The sequence below is a fragment of the Penicillium canescens genome (genome assembly GCF_028828765.1).
Source record: "Penicillium canescens strain IBT 15451 chromosome Unknown utg000006l_segment0_segment0, whole genome shotgun sequence".
In the NCBI taxonomy this organism is placed as follows: Eukaryota; Fungi; Ascomycota; class Eurotiomycetes; order Eurotiales; family Aspergillaceae; genus Penicillium; species Penicillium canescens.
Window position 1 is genome coordinate 94,214 of NW_026703968.1, and position 19,749 is coordinate 113,962.

Sequence of the window (19,749 nt, forward strand, 5' to 3'; positions counted from 1 at the left end):
TAAAATACTTTTGGTTTATAAAGAAAAACAAAAGGAAAAAGTTCTTTATTCAAATAGGAAAATAAAAAGCTATCTAACAGGAAGAGAGGCGGCGATTAACCACTATCACATGTCGACATAAGATTCAAATATAAGGAAAAAGAAAGGAAATAATAATAATGTGAGTATCAAGACACTCTATAATCCATCAATGATCGCATGGTCCCTACCTGCTCTCCGTCGCCAGGATGGAACTGAAGCAGATAGCACGGGTGTATATGGGACTCTTATCGACTCAAACAATTAATCAGAGGCGTGCTTTCCCTCACTCTCTCCACTGCTCAGAGCCATCTCGGCCTTCTCGGCTTCAGATGCGAACTGTTGATCGGGAACGGCCAGGCCGACCTCGATCTGCATCTGAGCGATCTGGTCGACAGTAAGCTTGGGCATCTCGTTCGCGACCTGGTAGGGCCACTTCTTCTCAACGTGAGCCTTGGCGAAGATAATGTCAATCTCCTCCAGATCACGGCCGGCAGTCTCGGCGTAGAAGAACCAGGCGAATGGAACGGCGACGAAGTTGACTAGGGCGAAGAAAAGGTAGATACCCCAACCACTCTGGTCGGAGAACACGGGAGTAAACATGACGACCGCGAAGTTGCAAATCCAGTTGGTGCAAGTGGAGGCAGCGGCGGCCATGGTACGAGTGCGGAGAGGGTTGATCTCGGGAGGGTAGATCCAAGGCAAAGGCAGCGTGGTAAACGCGAAGAAGCAGATAAAAAGGAAGATACCAACGACGGCACCCTTAGCGTTCTGCTCGTTGTCCTGGATCAGGCAGCCCATGGTGATGATGAAACTGAGACCCTGGCCCATGAAACCGATTAAGAAGAGGTTGCGACGACCAACCCTCTCGACCATGAAGAAAGAGGGAATGGTGGCTAGGGCGTAGACGGTGGCGAAAACACCTCCTAGAATTAAAGAGAGACGGTGCTTCATGTGAAGGTTCTGCTCGAAGAGGAGAGTCGAGTAGTAGATAGCAGCGTTACAGCCAGTGAACTGCTGGAAGAACTGACCAGAGCAACCAATCATCATGCGCTGGAATTCCTGAGTCTTGCCGAACTTGAAGAGCTCTCTCCAGCTGGCCTTGTTACCCTCGGAGGCCTTAAGATCGGCTTTCATCAAGTTGAAATCGGTGAGCACATCCTCGGCATCGATGGCACTATCGTTTAGCTGGGCCAAGACCTCCAATGCCTCCTTGTCGTGTCCTCGCATGACAAACCAGCGAGGGGACTCTGGGAGCATCATAGCGCCACCACTGACTAAAATGGCGAACAAGATCTGGAATGCGACGGGGAACCTCCATTGGACGGAGCTGTCGACGTACGAGAGACCGAAGTCAATCCAATAGGCAACAAATGTACCGACGGCGATAATGGCGCCCTCGAAGCAAACGAGGAAACCACGGTTATGAGCACGAGAACATTCGGACTGCCACACGGGGATCGTGGCCGTGTCCATGCCGTTTCCAAGACCTGAAATGACACGTCCGATGACGAACTGACCTAGGCCCCATTGGGGGCCGAAAGCAGCAGTGGAAATGACAGTACCGATAATCATGAGAACACCTCCGGACACCAAGAGGGGAGTGCGGCCAATCTTTTCGCCCCAGATGAGGGTGAAGATGGCACCGAAGAAACAACCGAGTTCGTAACAAGCGGTGACAGCACCACGGAGGACAGAGACATGAGCAGAGTAGGCCTTATCGTTGGGGTCGGGAATAGCGAGAGGAGGGAACTCCTTTGTGAACTGGTCACCAGAGATAATACCAGACATCAAACCCTGGTCATAACCGAATAGGGAGAATCCAATAACGGAAGTGAAGGTGATGGCCAGATGGAGCTTCTTGCCCCGCAAGCCTGAGGTTGTTGTCCACATATTGGGTGTTCCTTGTACCTCAACCTAGTAGAAAAGGGAGGAAGGACCGAAACATACAGAAAAAGAAGGAGACCTGTCAATCCTGGGGGGGGGGGGTGTCTCACCTTTTTGTATTTGAACGAATAATTAGGGGCCCCACGAGATGCTTAACGCCAAGCAGAGGAAGTTTGGAGATGACGTCGGCGGGTTAGGCGCTATACAACGTAGTAGGCAAGTCGGGCGAGCCGAGAGGGCTAAGCACAGCTAAGACCCAACCGCCGAGAGGGCCAAGAGGGCTTAGCGGAGCTTTTCGGTTTTGGCCGCCACCAACGTAACATCCCGCATGCGGACAACCATGGGCAGAGTCAGGACAGGAGATTCTGAATTTGATTTTGAATGGAACATCACTATGTTCCCCTGGCCAGGGTGACTCTGGGTGCCTTGATGCCTGTCAAGTGATTTTCACCTGGGGATGAATGTAGAGGGGAGAAAAGGATCAACATGTCGCTTGCCCTAACCGGAACCACATGCAACCACCACAGACACGGGGAATTACGGGGAGAGCTGGTGGAGTCAGGGTCTGAGTTTTTTCTTTCTCCAGTCGCTATTTGTTCGACGCAGAAAACCCCGTGAAAACTTTTTCCGCTTCGGTTCGGGGCCGGGGCCGCATATTGGCCAACTACAACCAACTACAATACACTAAATCTCGTTTCAGTTACCTCGCTTCGTTTCAGTTACCTATTTGCCTTTGGCCCCGAACCCCATGTCCGATGCCGACGGCCGGGGGCTGACTGGGGCTGGCCTCGGGTTGATTTGGTTGACCAGGGGCCGTGAGTTGAGTCACAAGGCGCCAAGGCCCAATCAAGCAAAATATAAGACATGCCAAGGTACCTTAAGCCCCACCAAGGCTACAAAAAAGAACTCACTTGAGAAGGAAGTGATGAGGAGGCGTCGACGGAGGGGGCGTTAGAGGCGTTCAGCCATCCCCGGAAGCCTTTCTTTTCCCGCTACGCCACTAGAACTCTCACACGCGGTATGTATTATCCACGGGTCGAATCAATGCCACTGATGGTTAATGTATGGTCGAGTTTGATTGTCTGTGGGGTTCCCCATAGGCGAAATAAATAAGGTCGGTAAATTAAAAATTGAATAAAAAAATTATACACAAAATGAGAGGCCTCCTACGAAAGGACCAACCCTCGGCAGGGTTGCGGGGAGGTATATCGAGACCTAGGGAGGCTCGAGTACATTTGTGACGCCCAGTTCGATTTCAAAGTACCGACAAGTCAACATTTTAAACAAAAAGACTACACAGATACAAAGAAAATTCCATGCCTTTACGTAGGCCTACTTCTCATTTACACATTAAAATCCCCGACCCGTCTCAGAATTTCTGCGGAAAAGCATCGTTCCGCGTGTAAGGCCCGGCCGAACCCACATGGCTCTTGAACATCCACATCTCTCTGCTCCAAATTCGGAGAGGATCAACGGGCTGATATTTCCCGACACTTAAGGCCCCAATTTATGCGACGTCTGTGGTCCCGAACCGACCGTTCTGTAGGTTCCCCCTCTATGGTAATCTTGCGCTTGCCGCCTTCGATTCCGACGTTGAAAGAGGCTGAAATGCCTTATGCCCTCAATGATGACGCGCAGGCCCTTGGCTCGCATACCTATCCCTAGAAGCCGCACTTGGCCCTCATATTTGCATTGAACTTGCCTTCAAGTCATAGTGCGATGAGCGTGATGGGGCTGAGCTAGGCGGATCTTAGTTTGATCTTCCTACATGTAGGAGGTAAACAATCTTCTCCCTTAGACAACATGGGTACTCGTAAAATAACGTGATGCCAGTTTGCAAAGCCAGTATAGTACGGAGTAGAGTCGCCTGCAGGTGGTGGCTACGGTCTGTGTGTTGGGCGTGAGTTGCGAGATCTTCAGTTTGAGCATTGTGCATTGTAAATGCTAGCAACTCTGCACTCTGACTGTGCTACAGGGCACTTCAAAATATCTTGAATTTTCACGTATATGTTTGAGATGGCTCACATCAGTCGCAAACGATATTATCTTACTTTAACCGATCAAGGGGCACCACCACAGCAATCCTTGGCTGGCACCTCGAAATCCTCAACAAAGACCTCGACCACGCTGGCAATAAAGACAGTAAGTACAGTCGAATGTTTCCATCATAGCAGAGCTCGTAAATGGCGCGCGATAATTTTAATGATCTTTAAGAGTTTGAGTATTGTACTTCGTATTCAAGGTGAGTAGGATGTGCAACGGTGTCTTTGCAAAAGTTAATACACAGACTATAGATCGAGCCTGACTCAATGCAATGATCTCTTATAAGTTGGCGAGCATAAGCAATTATGATGTCCAACGCCACAATGAGCCAGGTCACGTGAAAATATGTTTGTTGCCTGAGGCATTAAGACTGTGTCACGATTTGTCCTGTATTCACCCAATTGGAGATGTAAATGACTCTGTATTTCCATTACCCCTATTTCTCACTAACGTAATTCACAAGCGAGCCGCCACCCCAAGCGAGCCGCCACCCTACCTAAAAACGCGTCGAAAATTAGCATTTAATTTATTCAACCACCTACCATGCCACCAATTCGTACCCAATCGCCCCGAAATCGTACAGAGCAAGAGGGTAGGATCTTATTAGCTATCCAGGCTATTAAGAACAAAGAAATAAGCTCTGTTGCTCACGCTGCTCGGACTTTTGAAGTGCCGCGTTCAACTCTACGCGACCGCCTCTCTGGCTGTACAGAACGTGCTACTGTACGCGCAAATTCACATAAATTGACCGAAATTGAGGAGGAAACACTTCAAAAATGGATTATCTCAATGGATTTACGTGGAGCAGCCCCTCGGCCGTCTACCGTACGAGAAATAGCAGATCTACTACTCGCGGCGCGTGGATCTACCTCCCCTCTTTCGGTCGGCGATAATTGGGTTACAAACTTCGTAAAAAGGCACCTAATCCTATCATCTCGGTTCTCAAAACGATACAATTTCGAGCGTGCGAAGTGTGAAGATCCAAAGATAATTAGAGATTGGTTTTCGCTTGTCTAAAAGACTATACTTCAATATGGTATTGACCCCGACGACATCTATAACTTTGACGAGACCGGTTTTGCTATGGGCTTAATCGCAACCGCGAAGGTTATTACGAGAAGGGAATATTACGGTCGGCGATCGGTTTTACAGCCCGGAAACCGCGCGTGGGTGACTACAATTAAATGTATAAATGCGTCGGGGTGGGCGCTTCCTCCTTGTATCATTTTTAAGGGCAAAGTCTTTATCGAATCTTGGTTCGACGGCCTTCCGGACGATTAGAGACTTGAGGTTAGTCCTAACGGATGGACCTCCGACGAAATTGGACTTCGGTGGCTTCAAAAGCTCTTTATTCCGTCTACTTCTTCGCGTACGAAGGGGAAGTATAGACTTTTGATACTCGACGGCCACGGAAGTTATTTAACCCCGAAATTCGACGAAATTTACGAGAAAAACGATATTATCGCAATTTGTATGCCTCCGCACTCGTCTCACCTTTTATAGCCTCTTGATATCGGCTGTTTTGCGGTGTTAAAGCGTGGTTACGCTCGGCTTATCGAATCGAAAACGCGTGCTAGAATCAACCACATTGATAAGCTAGACTTCCTCGAAGCCTACCCGTCCGCGCGAATTGAGGCATTTAAATCGGAGACTATTAAGAATAGCTTTACCGCCGCCGGTTTAGTGCCTTATAGTCCGGATCGAGTGATCTCGAAGCTTAATATTCGCCTTCGAACCCCGACACCCCCCGGAGCTAGGGAAGCGAGTAGGATCCAAAAACGCCTTCAAACTACGTACAATTACAAAAGCAAGCTTCCTTAATTAAAGCTTTGCTAAAAGCGCGTTCAAAAAGCCCACTAAGCCCGCTTAACTCCGCGATAAATCAGGTTTTAAAAGCCTATCAAATCACAATACAATCGGCAGCTATTCTCGAGAAAGAAGTAGGCGAATTACGCGCTGCAAACGAGACGAAGAAGCGAAAAAGGACTCGGTCTAAAAAGCAAATAGCTTCCGAAGAAGGTCTGTCAGTTTTAGAGGCCTCTACCTTAGTAGCGCAGCCAGAGCAAGCGGTTTTAGCACAAACCCCCGTGAGGCAGAATCGGCTCCGGCACCTTCACAGCCACGTAAGAGAGCCTTACCAAAGTGCAGTATATGTGGAATTCAGGGTCATAAATTGACTACATGTCCTAATAGAACTAGTTTTTAGCTTATTGAATTTAATGGCGTTTTGGTTGAGAAAAATGCATTAAAAATAAATAGATACAGGTAGGGTGGCGGCTCGCTTGGGGTGGCGGCTCGCTTGTGAATTACGTTATTTATGGGTCCATTCTAGTTACATAAGCTATGCCGACGGATCATCTATCGACCGGTTTCATGCAGTATTCGTAAGGTAATTGCGACAGACTGCAATCAGGCAACACCTCGAAAGTTTAACCGTTCGACTTGATAATGACCAGTGCGTCTTCAAATTCCTGAATTTAATCACCCAGTTATTGTAAATTGCCACCAAATTTGGCCTGTAAACCCTCTTGCCGTAGTAGGCGAATTGTTAGCTCGGCTACCCTCAATACGGCGCATAGTTAGAGAAGCATCCAAAGAATACTTGGATTTAGTCAGTATTTGTTTCTGAGGGAAGTCTCATCAGACAGAACGAGATAACAAATAAGCCTCTAGAAGAGCTGCCGGCATGGATAGGCAGCGTTTGAGGCTCTTGTTTCACCGATGTGCTTTCATGGGCTGATTAGCAAACGGAGGCATCTATAATGTATCCTATGAGCTAAATCAAGTTTTTGAGAGCTTTTAAACCCGAACCGGTCTTGTGAAGAGAAGGTTGGTAGTGACCTAATGTTTATCTAGTTTCTGAGACAATCTCGGATTTTTCCCACCAATGCTGTAGAGCTGCTGACGCCAATCTAGAAGACAATGAGCTGTCTCTCGATTCTCTGGTACGGCAAGCGAGTGTAGACTGATAGCTGAGAGATCCGTCGCGCAACAGTGGCAATTTAAAGAAAAAATAGCCCAGGAGTTTTGCACTGTTTGCAGCCGAAGTTCTGAATTCTGTTGTGATAAAGCATTCTGAGTCGAGTCAAATCCAAGAGACGTAGTATTTGCTACTCTCCTAAAATATCTGCAGCGGATAGCCAGCCCTGGAAGCCGCGCATGCTGACGTTAGATCTTCTATTTCGGTCGGCTAGCACTGCTTTGGCTACAACAAGTGTGGAGTGTCGCCCAGTGCCAAGAAGAAACAGCTTTCTAGGTGAAAAGCATCTAAACCATGTCTCGGACCCTGCCGTGCCATACACGTTCCAATTGGCTATGTGTTGAGAAAAATAGCCGAATCGCATAGTTAGCGTGCTTACTTGCATGTTTCTACTCCACAGTGAGAGCGAGGTTGCAATTCTCATTTATTCGTCAAGTTCTAGCTTCCTCTCAATAGATGTATAAATTTTGTACGGAATCCACGCAAAAATGGCAACCAGCTTGCTCAATAATTTTTACTATTCTCACTGCACAATCTTATCCATAGACAATATGGCAACCCGTGTTCTGGTGATGGCCCTTCTGACAGTTTCTGTATATGCCTCGCCTTCGAAACTTCGTCCTCGCTCTATCACTCCACCTGAAGGGTGTCCTATTCCTACGTGGCAGGTCAATGAGTTCCAGTGGTACAACGGCTCACACAGCCTGGACTGCATCCATAATCAGGTCGACATCAACACCAAGGGTTGCCTCTGTGGACATGGCTGGTGTGAACCTGATCCGGCCACTTGCAATGGAACCATGGTGAATGTGTGCTGGACCGGAATGCCAAACTATGAGCCCTGGGGGTACGGTCCGCTGGAAACGCTGGATATCGACTTTGCAGACGGCCTCAATTGTCACGACGAGTACATTGGATATCGCATTCATGACATCGGTAATGGCGCAAGTAATTGCGGCTATGCAGATCGCGGTGCTGGGCGGATTGTGGCCTTCTACGGATCATCCAATCTGGAATCTTCAACCGGTCATATCGATTATACTCTCGGAGATGGACATGCGCTGAAGTGTGACAATGGAAGTAGCATCACCTACTCTGGCAGTACGGATTTCCAAATCAGTTGCACGCATGACGCCTTCTTCAACGCCACTTGCACAGCACCAGTGTTTGAAATCCCAGTCCTGAATTACAAATGGGTCGTGTGATGTTGTAAATTCAACCGAACCCAGTTTTATCAAAATCCAAAAACCTGAGAGCCTCATAGTGGCGATGATATACGTGGCTGCATGGGAAAGACTACCAAAATGTATCTATCAAGTGCTATTATGTTGGTCTGATCCTGAATAAATGAATTTGGCAGAATTAAACGAACATTCAATCCGCCTATGTTAATAGCTAGCGAAAGCTGAGACATCTGCTAAGTGTGTTGTAAGTGTCCACCGAAGATGATGACGCGGGCATCCAATTCCTCCGGCCACCCTGTGTTTCTGCTGCCCCACGGCGCATAGGCCTAAATAATAAGTGCTGGCGACATAACTTAACGCTTGAAGATCCTGAGCTCAATCATTCTCAGAATCAGGTAGGACACAGCAGCGAACGCAAACCCTAGCTCGAAGCCAACGTCGCCTCCAGTAGGGGCTAAGCCCGCTTGCTTGGCGATCGGGCCAACCCACCAGGACTGACTCATTCCAGTCACCATTCCGACGATTCCGCAGCAGAATGCAAGCAAGGCAGCGATTCCAGGTGGCAGTTTGTCACGATTGTCGTAGTCCTCGGGTTGATAACCGGAAAATCCTCGCCTGAATACGAAATGCTCAGTCAACGCAATCCCCTCGTAAATCGCCAGCCAATAGCCGATGAAGTGCATGAAGTTTTCTAATACGGCTTCAAAGTTGCTATAGCCGGGGATTGCAATGGCAATATAGACCCCAGTGGCAAAGACAGTCCAGACAAACCGGGGAACATGGCGAGTCCATCGTCCCATGACCATCAAAGTCAATGAGACCGAATAGATATTCGGACAATTGTTAGCGACAATAGAAAGCGCAAGAACCACAACACAGAATTTTCCAAATCCTCCAACCCGTGGGAATAGAACAGCGCCGAGCAGGCCCCCGACCCCAGCCTCATCATATCCCTGTTGGTATGCATTATCTCCGGCATTAAGAGCGGTACTTGTGACTATTGCAGCGCCGAGCAGTTCCGTGAAAAGCAAGGTCGGGAGAATACCCAGCCAGGTGGCGAGAAAGACCTTACGCCGAGGACGATTGCTTGGCTGATAGACCGTGTAGTCTGCTGCGAAACTTGTATACCCGGTGCCGAAGCCGAAGACAGTGGATCCATAAGAGAGAACTGATCCCAATTCTGCACGACCGACGCCCATTGGTATGTTGATAAAATCTCCGGAATGAGCAAATACACCAAGAACAACCAGGAAAACAATAAATGTCGGAATCCAGCTCCAGTATTCATACGCATGCACCACCCGATATCCGAAGAAGACAACAAGCTGGGTGCAGAATGCGATTATCAATATTCCGGCGTACCCAGGGACGCTGGGATTCACAGCATTGATCAGTTGCGCTCCGACGATGATGTTCGCAGCTGCCCAGCCGATGCATGCTAGAACATTGAATATGGCGACTATCAAGGTAATCGACTTGTTAGTTTAGTAAGATGAACACGATTTGAGACTCACTCAGCTTCACGCCCCACCAGCCGAACCAGAATCGCGATAAAACCATCTGTCGCAGCCCAAAAGCAGGACCAAATGCGGAAAAAAAGCAGACAGTCATGACTGCGATCATGTTGAAGAATATTATCACCAATACTGAATCCACAAAGCCCATGGCAAACAGTGGTTTTCCCAGAACCCCAATGGTAAATGAAGGCACAACCATGTTGGCAGCAAGCCACTAGGAATATTCAACGGATTAGAGAGATCTCGCACGGTGCTTAGGATCAAAGTACCATGGAACCAATATTCCAATAAGAATTGTCGGTTCTTTCATCCTCCGGGACGCGTTCGATACCTCGTTGTTCAACGTTAATCTTGCCACCGAGTCGTTGAAGCTTGGCATAGAGAGAGTCGCCATATTCAAAGCTAGTGGCAGGGACAGCGCCCGTCTCATCTTCAAATAGTACTGGTGCCGCGGCCCCAGCACGTTTCTCGACGTCGGCATTCAGTATTCGACTCATGATATTCACACATGGAGGCGCCAGATTTCAGGAGACGAGCTTTTTAATAGTGATTTCCCCAGGAAAGTGGATTGATCCACACGGGGGTCTCCGATCCACTACCCCAGACGCTTTGTCCATCTCGGCGTGGGTTCTAGATAAATGTTACCCACAACAATAATCGGAGGCTGGGTTGTTCGATCGGGTCTTTTAATCTGGTAAAACATTGAATCGAGCGGTGTGCTCGTATAGCAGCCAAATTATGCCGAGGTAGGCCTGGAAGAACCTTCCACTCTAGTGTTCCGGTCGTCGTTAGGTCAATTCAAGGTTTGATACTATGCTAGTTCGGACTGGTACAGCCGGATCTCCACAGTCCGGCGTCACGGACAAGACGGAGACCCGGGAATGCGAGCGGGGTTGGATATTGGCACGGAGGATGCCGAGACTCAAAGCCAGTGTATCTGAAAAGTGAGGATTTGAGCTGAAAACTGTTTTCTGCGCAAGATTGACGGTGAATTCGGCTAGCGGCGTCGACCGCTAACGTATGAGATTTACAGGATGCATGGAGCAAATGTGATTGGGCGATTGCTTGAAAGAATGATTTAATAAGGTCAGATTCCCCAGGGATTCTTGAATCTTCTCAACAACACCTACGCGCCATGGCGAGCCCCATTGAACTACCTCTGGTGGACATCTCCAACTCGCATGATGTGGTCGCCGGGAAGAAACTGCTCGATGCGGCTGTGAAACATGGATTTCTGTATATCGATAGCAACAGCACGCTGCTCACCACGTCGGATGTTGACCAAATCTTTGACCTTGTACGCGAATACCCCTTGCGTCTACTACCGAGGTATCCACTGGTGTGACTGTGTATCTCACCTTTGCCAGTCACAGGAATTCTTTCAACTCTCTCCCGCCGAGAAAGCGCCTTATCGCAGAGGAAATGACGTCAGATCTGCCTTTCAGTCGCTAGGATTCACATAACTGACCCTTGTTTAGAATCGAGGTTGGGTTGGAATGCATGTAGAGACATTGGACCCTGAACATCACGATGTGAACCTGCCTCATTCCCTATAGCTTCCAGGCACTATGACTAACATTTCTTAGAGAGGAGATTTCAAAGAGTGAGTTCTCTTCCAGCATGCGACGAGAAATTATCTGATAGCCCCGTCGAGCGATGAATATTGGGGAATTCCAGGACGGAAACCTCCAACAGCCACTCCCCCGTGTTTAATCTCAAGAGAGTCGGAGATCGCTCGATTCACTGATCTCTGCAATACCATCTGCAGTCACATCTTGAGACTACTTGCCCTTGGGTTAGAGGTATATCTTACTCAGTCCTTCCCCTGCTCGGACAGACTGATTAATCCGATGTAGATCGACGAGGAGTTTTTTACCTCCCGCCATGATCAATCAAGGGGCACCACGGGGAACTCTCTTCGATGGCTCTATTACCCAGCTGCCGTCTCATCATATCGGCCAGGGAAAGACATCCGAGCGGGGGCTCATTCTGATTATGGAAGTATCACCTTGTTATTTCAACGTCCCGGGCAGCCAGGGCTTGAGATTCTCACTTCAAACAATGAATGGGCACCAGTTCCAGTATACCCTGATGGCCGAACAGACTTTCCATTTCCACCAATCCTCGTGAACATTGGCGACATGTTGAGCTATTGGACAGATGGCTTGCTCAAATCAACAGTCCATCGAGTCGTGTTTCCCAAACAAGACCAATCAGATCATACCTCCCAAGCGCACGATCGCTACAGTATCGCCTTCTTTTGTCAACCAGTGAGTGAAACAGAGCTCATTCCCGTACCAAGCGAAATCGTCTCTCTTCATCAGAAAGAAAACAGAAGTGACAAGGAGGCTGGGAGAGTGGTTGGCCATGGCGGAGGTGCCCATGGTTGGAAGGCCGGTCAGCCTTGTATAACAGCAGGACAGCATTTGCAGTCCCGTTTGGCGGCAACGTACGTATAGTAAAGGAGAACAGTGAATTTTTGCGTTGTTATGCTGTTCCACATTATCCTCATGATGTTTTTAATCAAAGTTCCTTCTATAAAGAGCAAGTGTATCTATGCTGGCAGTTCCGCCCTGGATAGTGGCTAATGCGGGCTATCCTCGTTCTGGTCAAAGTGCTCCCTGGCCCACGGGCTACGCAGGCGGATGGCTTTGCCCTTATAGAAGAAGATGAATGGGATTGGCACCAGAAGAATGGAAATAAATCCCAACAGGCTAGAAGCCCATTCGTAGTCCAACTTCTCATACATCTGGGTCGCAAACAAGGGGAATCCAGCACCAACAACGTTGCGCACCAAGATCACGCCCGCAAGAGCCGAGGCTGAATATGTCTGGTAGCTGTCGACTACGTAGTTCAAAATGCTGAGGATCACGATATAGATACCAGCTCCGAAAAATGAGGATGCAATGATTGGAACGATCCAATGGACTGACCGATAGCTTGTCCAGCCGAACCAGAACAAGCTAATAGGAATCAAGATTGCACCCAAGCGTGCCATCCACATGCGTGCCTCGGGAACACCTTTGCCTCCGTTCTCCGCGACACGGCGCAAGTAGTATCGCTCCTGAAGCGGATAGAAACAGAACGCAATCAGAGGGCCAATGGCCATTCCCAAGAAGGCCAGGCCCTGCTGACCGGTGTTGAACGGATGTCCTTTCGGCTCGCCGAAAACAAGGGGAATCGCTTCATTGAACAGATAGACCAGGCCGTATAAGAAGCCGTTGTAAATCGCAGAGAATAACGTGATCGGCTCCGAGAAAAGGAAACGGAACGGGCGCGTAAGTGTGATCGCAAATAGTTCGTGCAGACCCTTCCTGCTGCTCTCATGAAGGTCTGTAGTCGACTCTGCGGAGCGGAGGTTCTCCTTCTTCATTTGCTTGCGCGCACGCTTGGCCTTGTTCTCAAGCACGGTGGTGTGGCGTGTTTCAGGAATTGTGGTCAATAAAACAACCCAGACGCCACCAGTCATGGCCATCAACACCCAAAAGATCCATCGCCAGCCCAGGTTAAGCCCGATGTACCCAGTGATAACCAGTGCCATAGGGGGTCCAAAGGTACTGCTCAGCCCGTAGACGGCCATTGGGCCTCCGCTCTCGTTCCGCTCCCACAAGTCACTGATAGTGCCTCCAGTGTTTGTCAAAGGCGCACCTCCGGCACATCCAGCGATAAACCGACACACCAAAACGGTGCCAATGTTCGGGGCCAAAGCGAGAGGAAGTTGGAAGATGAATAAACAGAACCAAGACACCACATACACTGGTTGACGTCCAAAGTATTCCGAGAGTGGAGCGAGAAGCACAGGTCCGATGGCATAGCCTAGGACATAGAGAGACAGGCATAAAGTAGTGACTTCAGCTGAAACACCAAATTCCTCTTGTATACCAGTGGCGCCCGAAGAGATACCTCCCGCACACCATGTTCTAGATCAGGGATGTTAGATGGACATCGGAATGAACAAGGATTGCATGACGACGTACGTGAAAACGTTGAGCATGCTGACCACGATGGTGATATACCACTTGCGCCATTTCGGCCAGTTGCGAGGGTTGTCGAGGTCGTTCGAACCGTAGGCGATGATAATCGGTAGAGCATCATTGGGGTTACTGCGTGCTTTGGCCAGAGCTTGATCTTCAGACAAGACTAATGTTGAGTTTTCGGGGCGGGAGTCTGTGACCTTCTCCACATCATGGGGCTCAGGTCGCGTGTCTTCCTCCGAAGTCATAGTGCTAGATTCTGGGAGGGGAGAAAACGGGACTGAGATGCGCAAGGGATGCAGCATTTAAAGGGGGGAAAGATGGGGCTGCGAGCCGAAAGACCGAAGCTCTCCACCCTTCTCCATGCTAAGCCCAGTTACCGAGACAGGAAAAGGTTGCCACACCGTTCGGTTCGGCGCGCCGAAAAGAAGCATCATTGGCAAATGCTTGGCTATACTTGACTCCACGTGACTCCACTTGGACTATCTTTTGCCCTCTCGGTGTGGACATTAGTAATTATTGCCTTGTTTCTGTGTGGCAATCATTATGTGTATCTTAATCTCCACCTCTGTCCGGAGAGCTCTGTCCGGAGAGAACGAAAATATGCAGTCATGATGCCGAGTCGCAAATACGAGTATAAATCTTCAGCCTTTGGGATGGGACAATTAGAACCTGAGCCGTATCCTACACTTAGGTTACGCGTCATCGCTATTTTATCGCCTATATGGCCGGTAAAACAGAGAAACCTCCAGCTAAAACGCCCCAAGAGTGGATGTTCTCCGCATATCAGGCAGAGGCCCCAGGTGCGCAATTTTAGTTTCCAATTCTGCACCTGTACTGTACATATACAAAAATTGATAAGTTCTTAGTAGAATAGCCAGGGCAAAATCGATTGTCCACGAGGGACCAAGCTGACGTTTGTGAATCATCTAGTGCTCATTTACAATCTCAGCTCGATGGATTCTGTCCTTCCAAATAAATATATACATGCACCGATGTGTGACGTGCTGCGGCACATATGACATTTGTTCAATATCGCGTCTTCTATAATCCTAGGAAATCATGTGTGAATGGTTATATCTGCATTTCAAGACCTAAATGTCTGCTAATGCCAGAGAACATTCGAACTAAGCCTCCATTCATGGTCCGGAATATCATTCCTCCGGGACCGACGTCATCCCCCTTCGACTTGGACTTCGACATCACATCTTTCCTGCCCGGTCTGGAGAGTGACTTCATTTAGATGCAAGTCCATTTGCAATCCCATGCGATGTCACTTCAATACTTCAATATGGCTTCAATTAACCCTACAAGACACCGAGATAATAACGCAATCGGCGCGACCCGATGATCCTATACCCCAAGTCCAACGCCGATCGACAGGAACGTGTGCCGCTCGGTGCTAGATGATGTCATGTTGGTGTCTAGAGCCATAATATGGACGACCGATAACAGTCACGCCACCCACAACGACCCTACGAGGCTCGAGATCGTTGGAAATCGAAAACCCATGAGACAAGTCAACGATATCCAGATTATCCGCCAGCAGCTGAAGCGTGTCCCCGTTTCTCGGTGACAAGCACAAGCCCACTGTCAGGCCTAATCCCCTACTCTAGGCTTTATCGACGACGCCAATGCTCGCAAGCCAACCCCGACCCCATCCTAACCTACCGCTGAGTCGGGGTCGAGGTCGTCTTGGGAGCCCTCGCGTCGTCGATTTGAGCGGTAGTACTAGGAAATGGCCTCGATGATTCATTCGTTTCCGCCATTCACGCACGCCATGACGAGTGATTAGCGTCAATTGCTACTCAATTGAATTTTGTTCAGAATTCAGCAACCCAAGTACCGGCTCCGTATCTTGAAGATCATGAAGGCTCATACAATTGTACTAGCTGTCCAGGGAACCTTCCTAGTGTTTTGGATATCGACCATTTTCATCCTTGGTCATTCTCAGCCCAGGCGAAAGCATAGTAATATCACAATAGCATTCAAAATCATTGGAAGGGCCGATCCCCGCCACCCAATTCATGTTAGGATATACTAAAAAAACAAGGTAGAGTCAGCTTAGTAATATCAATCAGAAAGCCGACGATTAACGGACGGTATTTAGCACTGCCGATGCCTTTCCGTAATATTCAGAAATAGCAAATGGCCGACCTCCCAGCACCAGAATGGCTGGTTTTTCAAGAGCAATGATTGCATCAGCAAGAGCACCTGCAAATGGTAGAGAAAATAGTTTAAGGGTATCAAGTGGCATTAGGGGAAGAGATACTCTGGTTTGGAGATGGACCAGGGGTTGCTCGATCGCCTGATTCACCGTCACTGTCCCAATTAACACCAACTGCGATGATGACAATTCCTGATGCTTTGATAGCTTCAACAGCCTTTTATAATTAGCCACCGAATTATATAGCAAAATATGACAGCAAAGCTCTCTGCCTATCGCATCCCCTTCATCCACAATATTCCAGAAAAGCAGAAACTCGGCGTTCAGTGAATTGAGACTCAACCTTTTGGGCGTTTTTCCATGCCTGATACTCTAATCTGACGTAGTGGATTTGTCTAGGCTTGAAGGTGAAAGACGCAGCTCCTGGTGGGCTCATCGTTCCATTTATCTCCACATAGGACAAAGCAAAAACGTTGAAGAAATTTCTAGTACCTGCCGCATTGACAACAATATGCAAGCCGCTGTCTACATACAGCGTCACGGTTTGTTGGGATATACGGCGACCCCCAACCACCTGTCGACTGTATGATCGACAGGTACTTGAACTTCTCTTTCCCAAACCACACTGAAATTGTTGGGGGGCGATCACTCTGGTGGGTAGAGTCCCCAATCTAGACTTGGCGTCTCCAATGTTTGCTGTTTTACTTCGCTTGATCCTAGAGAGCATTATCAGAATGCGGCCCAACGTTATTCTCAGCAAACATGAGATGCATTTGCACCACTTGGATCATACAGTCAGTGGCCATAAGTATTCAAGCGAGAGTAATTCCAGGCTAGCTTAGGGATGGTAAGGTTCATTAACGTTATAAGCTTCTCTAGGAAGGTAGCCTTTTCTGTAGCCTTCACAAGTCTGACAGTGACACCATCTCCCTAAGTATCAGCGAGAGCAGCATCGTAAACGGATCGGGCGTGAGATCCCTAAGAATCAAGGGAGTAGTAAGTGTAAGAATAAATGTGAAAGATGCCCTTTCATTACGCTGACTTTTTGCTATGTGATGGCGAGAGAGAATGTTTGGACCGCGATCGGAGAAAAGGATATTTTTGAAACGGGGTATGATTTCTTCAGATATTAAAACCGCATCAACCTTGGGCGCTCTGATAATCTGCTCTCAATATTTCAACTGTGAGTGATGGTTAGCTTCTTTGGCAAGGTAACCAGAGTACTGCGTTGCATGATGCTCGATTTCTCTTCTCCGCATCTCTACAATGCATTGATTTGACTTGTATCGATCAACAGTTGCACTTTGTGGTCAAAGTGGGGCGCCAAATGGGGAACGTCACTAGGTACGATTAAATGAGCAAACTTCGAGGCACTAGACGATTACAAGTCGCTCGCAAAGCCTGAGGAGCACATTAAATGCCAAAAATGGGGCGGAACACCAAGATTTGTGAGAACTATTACGAACTGTTTCAAAATTTGTTTGAACTTGCGAACTCCATATAATTTTGACTCGTACTCAAGTCGAGTCTCGTGAACTGACAACCAATGCCTCGCCGTACAGGCTAACATCATAGCCGTTTCGTTCCAGATACTCCTTGAAGCGAGCATCCTCTGTTTCCAGCTCGCGAGACATATCCGGAATCAACAACCAGGCAATAAGGCCGCCAATCACTGTGAAGGCCGCTCCAATCAAAAACACCGCCTGTTGGCCCTTTTCAGTGGAACCAAACGAGTTCTGGATTGGGATGAAGACCTCAGTTCCAATGGAGGCTCCTGCCTTTCCAACTGCTGCGGCAAAGCCAAGGAAATGGCCACGCAGGGGTGTTGGGAAGGATTCAGAAGCGCAAAGAAATGTTGAGACACCGGGACCCATCTCTCCGAGGGCCTGGAAGATGCCGTACATCACCACGAATAAGGGAAATATACTCTGAATCTGATGCAGCGCACCTCCAATAATAAAGCCCCATACTGCCCAGAGCATGAATCCCAATGTCATAGTCTGCTTGCGGCCGATGCGATCCATGAGTAGCCCACCCAGCAAGCAACCGGGTAGATAGAAGCAATTGATGACTGTCTGATTATCGTTAATTAGCTTGAACAGAAATCAGCTTTGCACGCGGTCCACACTTACTCCGTATCCAATATTTTGCACCGTGGTGTTGTTAGGATTAAGTTGCTCAATGATTGTTGACGAGAACAAACCAAAGGGATAAGTCACGAAGTCGTAGCAGAACCAGGCCAAAGCTGTTTTTTTCCCGGGTAAGAGCCCATAACAATCTGAAGTTTGCTAATACTTACATGTTCCAAGCATAGGCTTCCAGTAACGACGCAATACCAGCATATATGGATACTGTGATTTGATGGCGTGTTTCCGATATTGCGTGGAGTTGACCATCCGAAAACGGAAGAAACAGATGGAAATCGGCAACTGTTTTGAAGTTAGGATGATCAGACTCCATTTCAAGAGTTCGAAAAACGTACTACAATGCCCAACCCGAAGGTGATTCGCCAGACGCTTTCTGAATCCTGCTGTTTATAACAAGCCAGCACAATCAGGGCGACCAGACCTGCCGCGACGAATCCCTGTTTCAGACTTTAGCAATGCTACTGGCTAGGGGTTGGCAATACAAACCAGGTCAACCGCAAAATCCGTCGTTGCAGCCACGAGAAAGCCGCGCCGTTTCCGGAGTTTAGCAGTTTCATCAGCAGCCTCGGTGGCACTGGTTGCACATACTGGATACTCTCCACCAGCTCCAAACCCAGCAATACCTCGTGCTACAATCATCATCCAAAACATACTTCAGATGGTGTCAGCAATCTCGGCCCTTCTGGTGTCTTTCCAGTCATAAACGAGAGGGGTCCTCTTACCCCAGCTGTGTGCTTCCGTGAGATGCGGTAGCCAAGACCACTCCTAGAATGAGGAAACCTGTAGCAGCAATGATACCAGTCCGACGGCCGATACGGTCGATCAAGACACCAAAAAAGAGCATCCCGAAAATCTCCCCGATTAGGTAGGAGTTAGAAAGGCGGGACTTGATGGTTGAAGACATGCCATTCAGGTAGCTGGAAACATTTATCAGTGAATTGGTCCAGATAGAAAACATCAAGCCTCCTCACAGCACCGAGAACAACGGTTCCATGTAGCCAACTAGAACAGGGTTAAAAGAAAATAATACAGAAGCAGGGGCAAAACCTACTGATTTGCGCATTGTATCCATCACTGAATAATGCTAGCCCCGACACAACCACGTTCAGTACACCTGAGCTCTTCCGCTTGGTTTCGCTTTGCTCGACGTCGTGGTCTTCCGAGTGAGACTCTTGCGCCTTTGAGTAATTCTTCACAGGGTGATTGGTAAATGTAGCCATAGAGTCGCTCATATTGCCAGAAGGAAGGACGGAGAGGAATAGAGAAAGACGAAGACCAGGGGCACTTATCTATATAGAAATATGCCATGAGTTGTGGTACATATTGCCAAAGTCCAATAGCAATCTGATATTGATGCACGGGAGGCTTCAGATGTTACGCCGGGATGAAGCACGAAATGTCAGGCTCCATAAATCCAAGCTCAAGTGCATACAGTAGCATTCCTGTACTTCACGCAGAAATCCACAACGGTAGGGCTCCGCCCCCACCACAGCTTGGCGCGCCACTCCCACGCTTGGACCTGAGCGCCAAGCCTATAGGAGCTTATCTTTTTCCCATGTGGCCTACTAAATCTGTCGGCCTCCGATCCGTCAGATTGAGACTTGCCTGTTTAGTCTTTATCTCGGTGTGAAGTGCGAGACCTCGCGTTCCCTGCGTGAACGTGCACTCAGTCCTGTATAAAACGTAGTCCAAGAGCCTCATTTGATTCTCGCCTCCGTTGTAATTAACGGAATTTACTTCCCTATTATGGAAAATCCTCACGATTCTCTCTCTGCGGAGCAACTCTCGGGTTTCTAGGAGCGTGATACTTGTTGATTCGACAGTTACTTACT

At 48.4% G+C, this 19,749-nt stretch overlaps 6 protein-coding genes across 6 annotated transcripts; 2 read left to right on the forward strand and 4 right to left on the reverse strand.

Annotated features, from left to right (window-relative positions):
• Nucleotides 1-282: 282 nt before the first annotated feature.
• Nucleotides 283-1,911, reverse strand: N7446_008946 (sugar porter family MFS transporter; the record flags this gene model as incomplete). Its single annotated transcript, XM_058517691.1, has 1 exon — nt 283-1,911. One exon carries the CDS (start codon nt 1,909-1,911, stop codon nt 283-285), a length of 1,629 nt encoding a protein of 542 aa, XP_058368479.1.
• Nucleotides 1,912-7,479: 5,568 nt separating this feature from the next.
• Nucleotides 7,480-8,133, forward strand: N7446_008947 (uncharacterized protein; the record flags this gene model as incomplete). Its single annotated transcript, XM_058517692.1, has 1 exon — nt 7,480-8,133. The coding sequence occupies one exon, from the start codon at nt 7,480-7,482 to the stop codon at nt 8,131-8,133; it is 654 nt and encodes a 217-aa protein (XP_058368480.1).
• A 332-nt stretch (nt 8,134-8,465) lies between these two features.
• N7446_008948 (cytosine permease) lies at nt 8,466-10,126 on the reverse strand (the record flags this gene model as incomplete). The annotated part of the gene is made up of 3 exons (XM_058517693.1): nt 8,466-9,571; nt 9,627-9,843; nt 9,899-10,126. 3 exons carry the CDS (start codon nt 10,124-10,126, stop codon nt 8,466-8,468), a joined length of 1,551 nt encoding a protein of 516 aa, XP_058368481.1.
• Nucleotides 10,127-10,764: 638 nt separating this feature from the next.
• On the forward strand, nt 10,765-12,088 carry N7446_008949 (uncharacterized protein; the record flags this gene model as incomplete). The annotated part of the gene is made up of 6 exons (XM_058517694.1): nt 10,765-10,926; nt 10,997-11,056; nt 11,108-11,161; nt 11,216-11,232; nt 11,284-11,431; nt 11,486-12,088. 6 exons carry the CDS (start codon nt 10,765-10,767, stop codon nt 12,086-12,088), a joined length of 1,044 nt encoding a protein of 347 aa, XP_058368482.1.
• Nucleotides 12,089-12,213: 125 nt separating this feature from the next.
• Nucleotides 12,214-13,851, reverse strand: N7446_008950 (MFS transporter; the record flags this gene model as incomplete). The annotated part of the gene is made up of 2 exons (XM_058517695.1): nt 12,214-13,549; nt 13,607-13,851. 2 exons carry the CDS (start codon nt 13,849-13,851, stop codon nt 12,214-12,216), a joined length of 1,581 nt encoding a protein of 526 aa, XP_058368483.1.
• Nucleotides 13,852-17,287: 3,436 nt separating this feature from the next.
• N7446_008951 (uncharacterized protein) lies at nt 17,288-19,149 on the reverse strand (the record flags this gene model as incomplete). The annotated part of the gene is made up of 8 exons (XM_058517696.1): nt 17,288-17,845; nt 17,903-18,015; nt 18,070-18,199; nt 18,253-18,354; nt 18,404-18,569; nt 18,640-18,834; nt 18,889-18,919; nt 18,969-19,149. The coding sequence occupies 8 exons, from the start codon at nt 19,147-19,149 to the stop codon at nt 17,288-17,290; spliced, it is 1,476 nt and encodes a 491-aa protein (XP_058368484.1).
• Between the last annotated feature and the right edge of the window lie 600 nt (nt 19,150-19,749).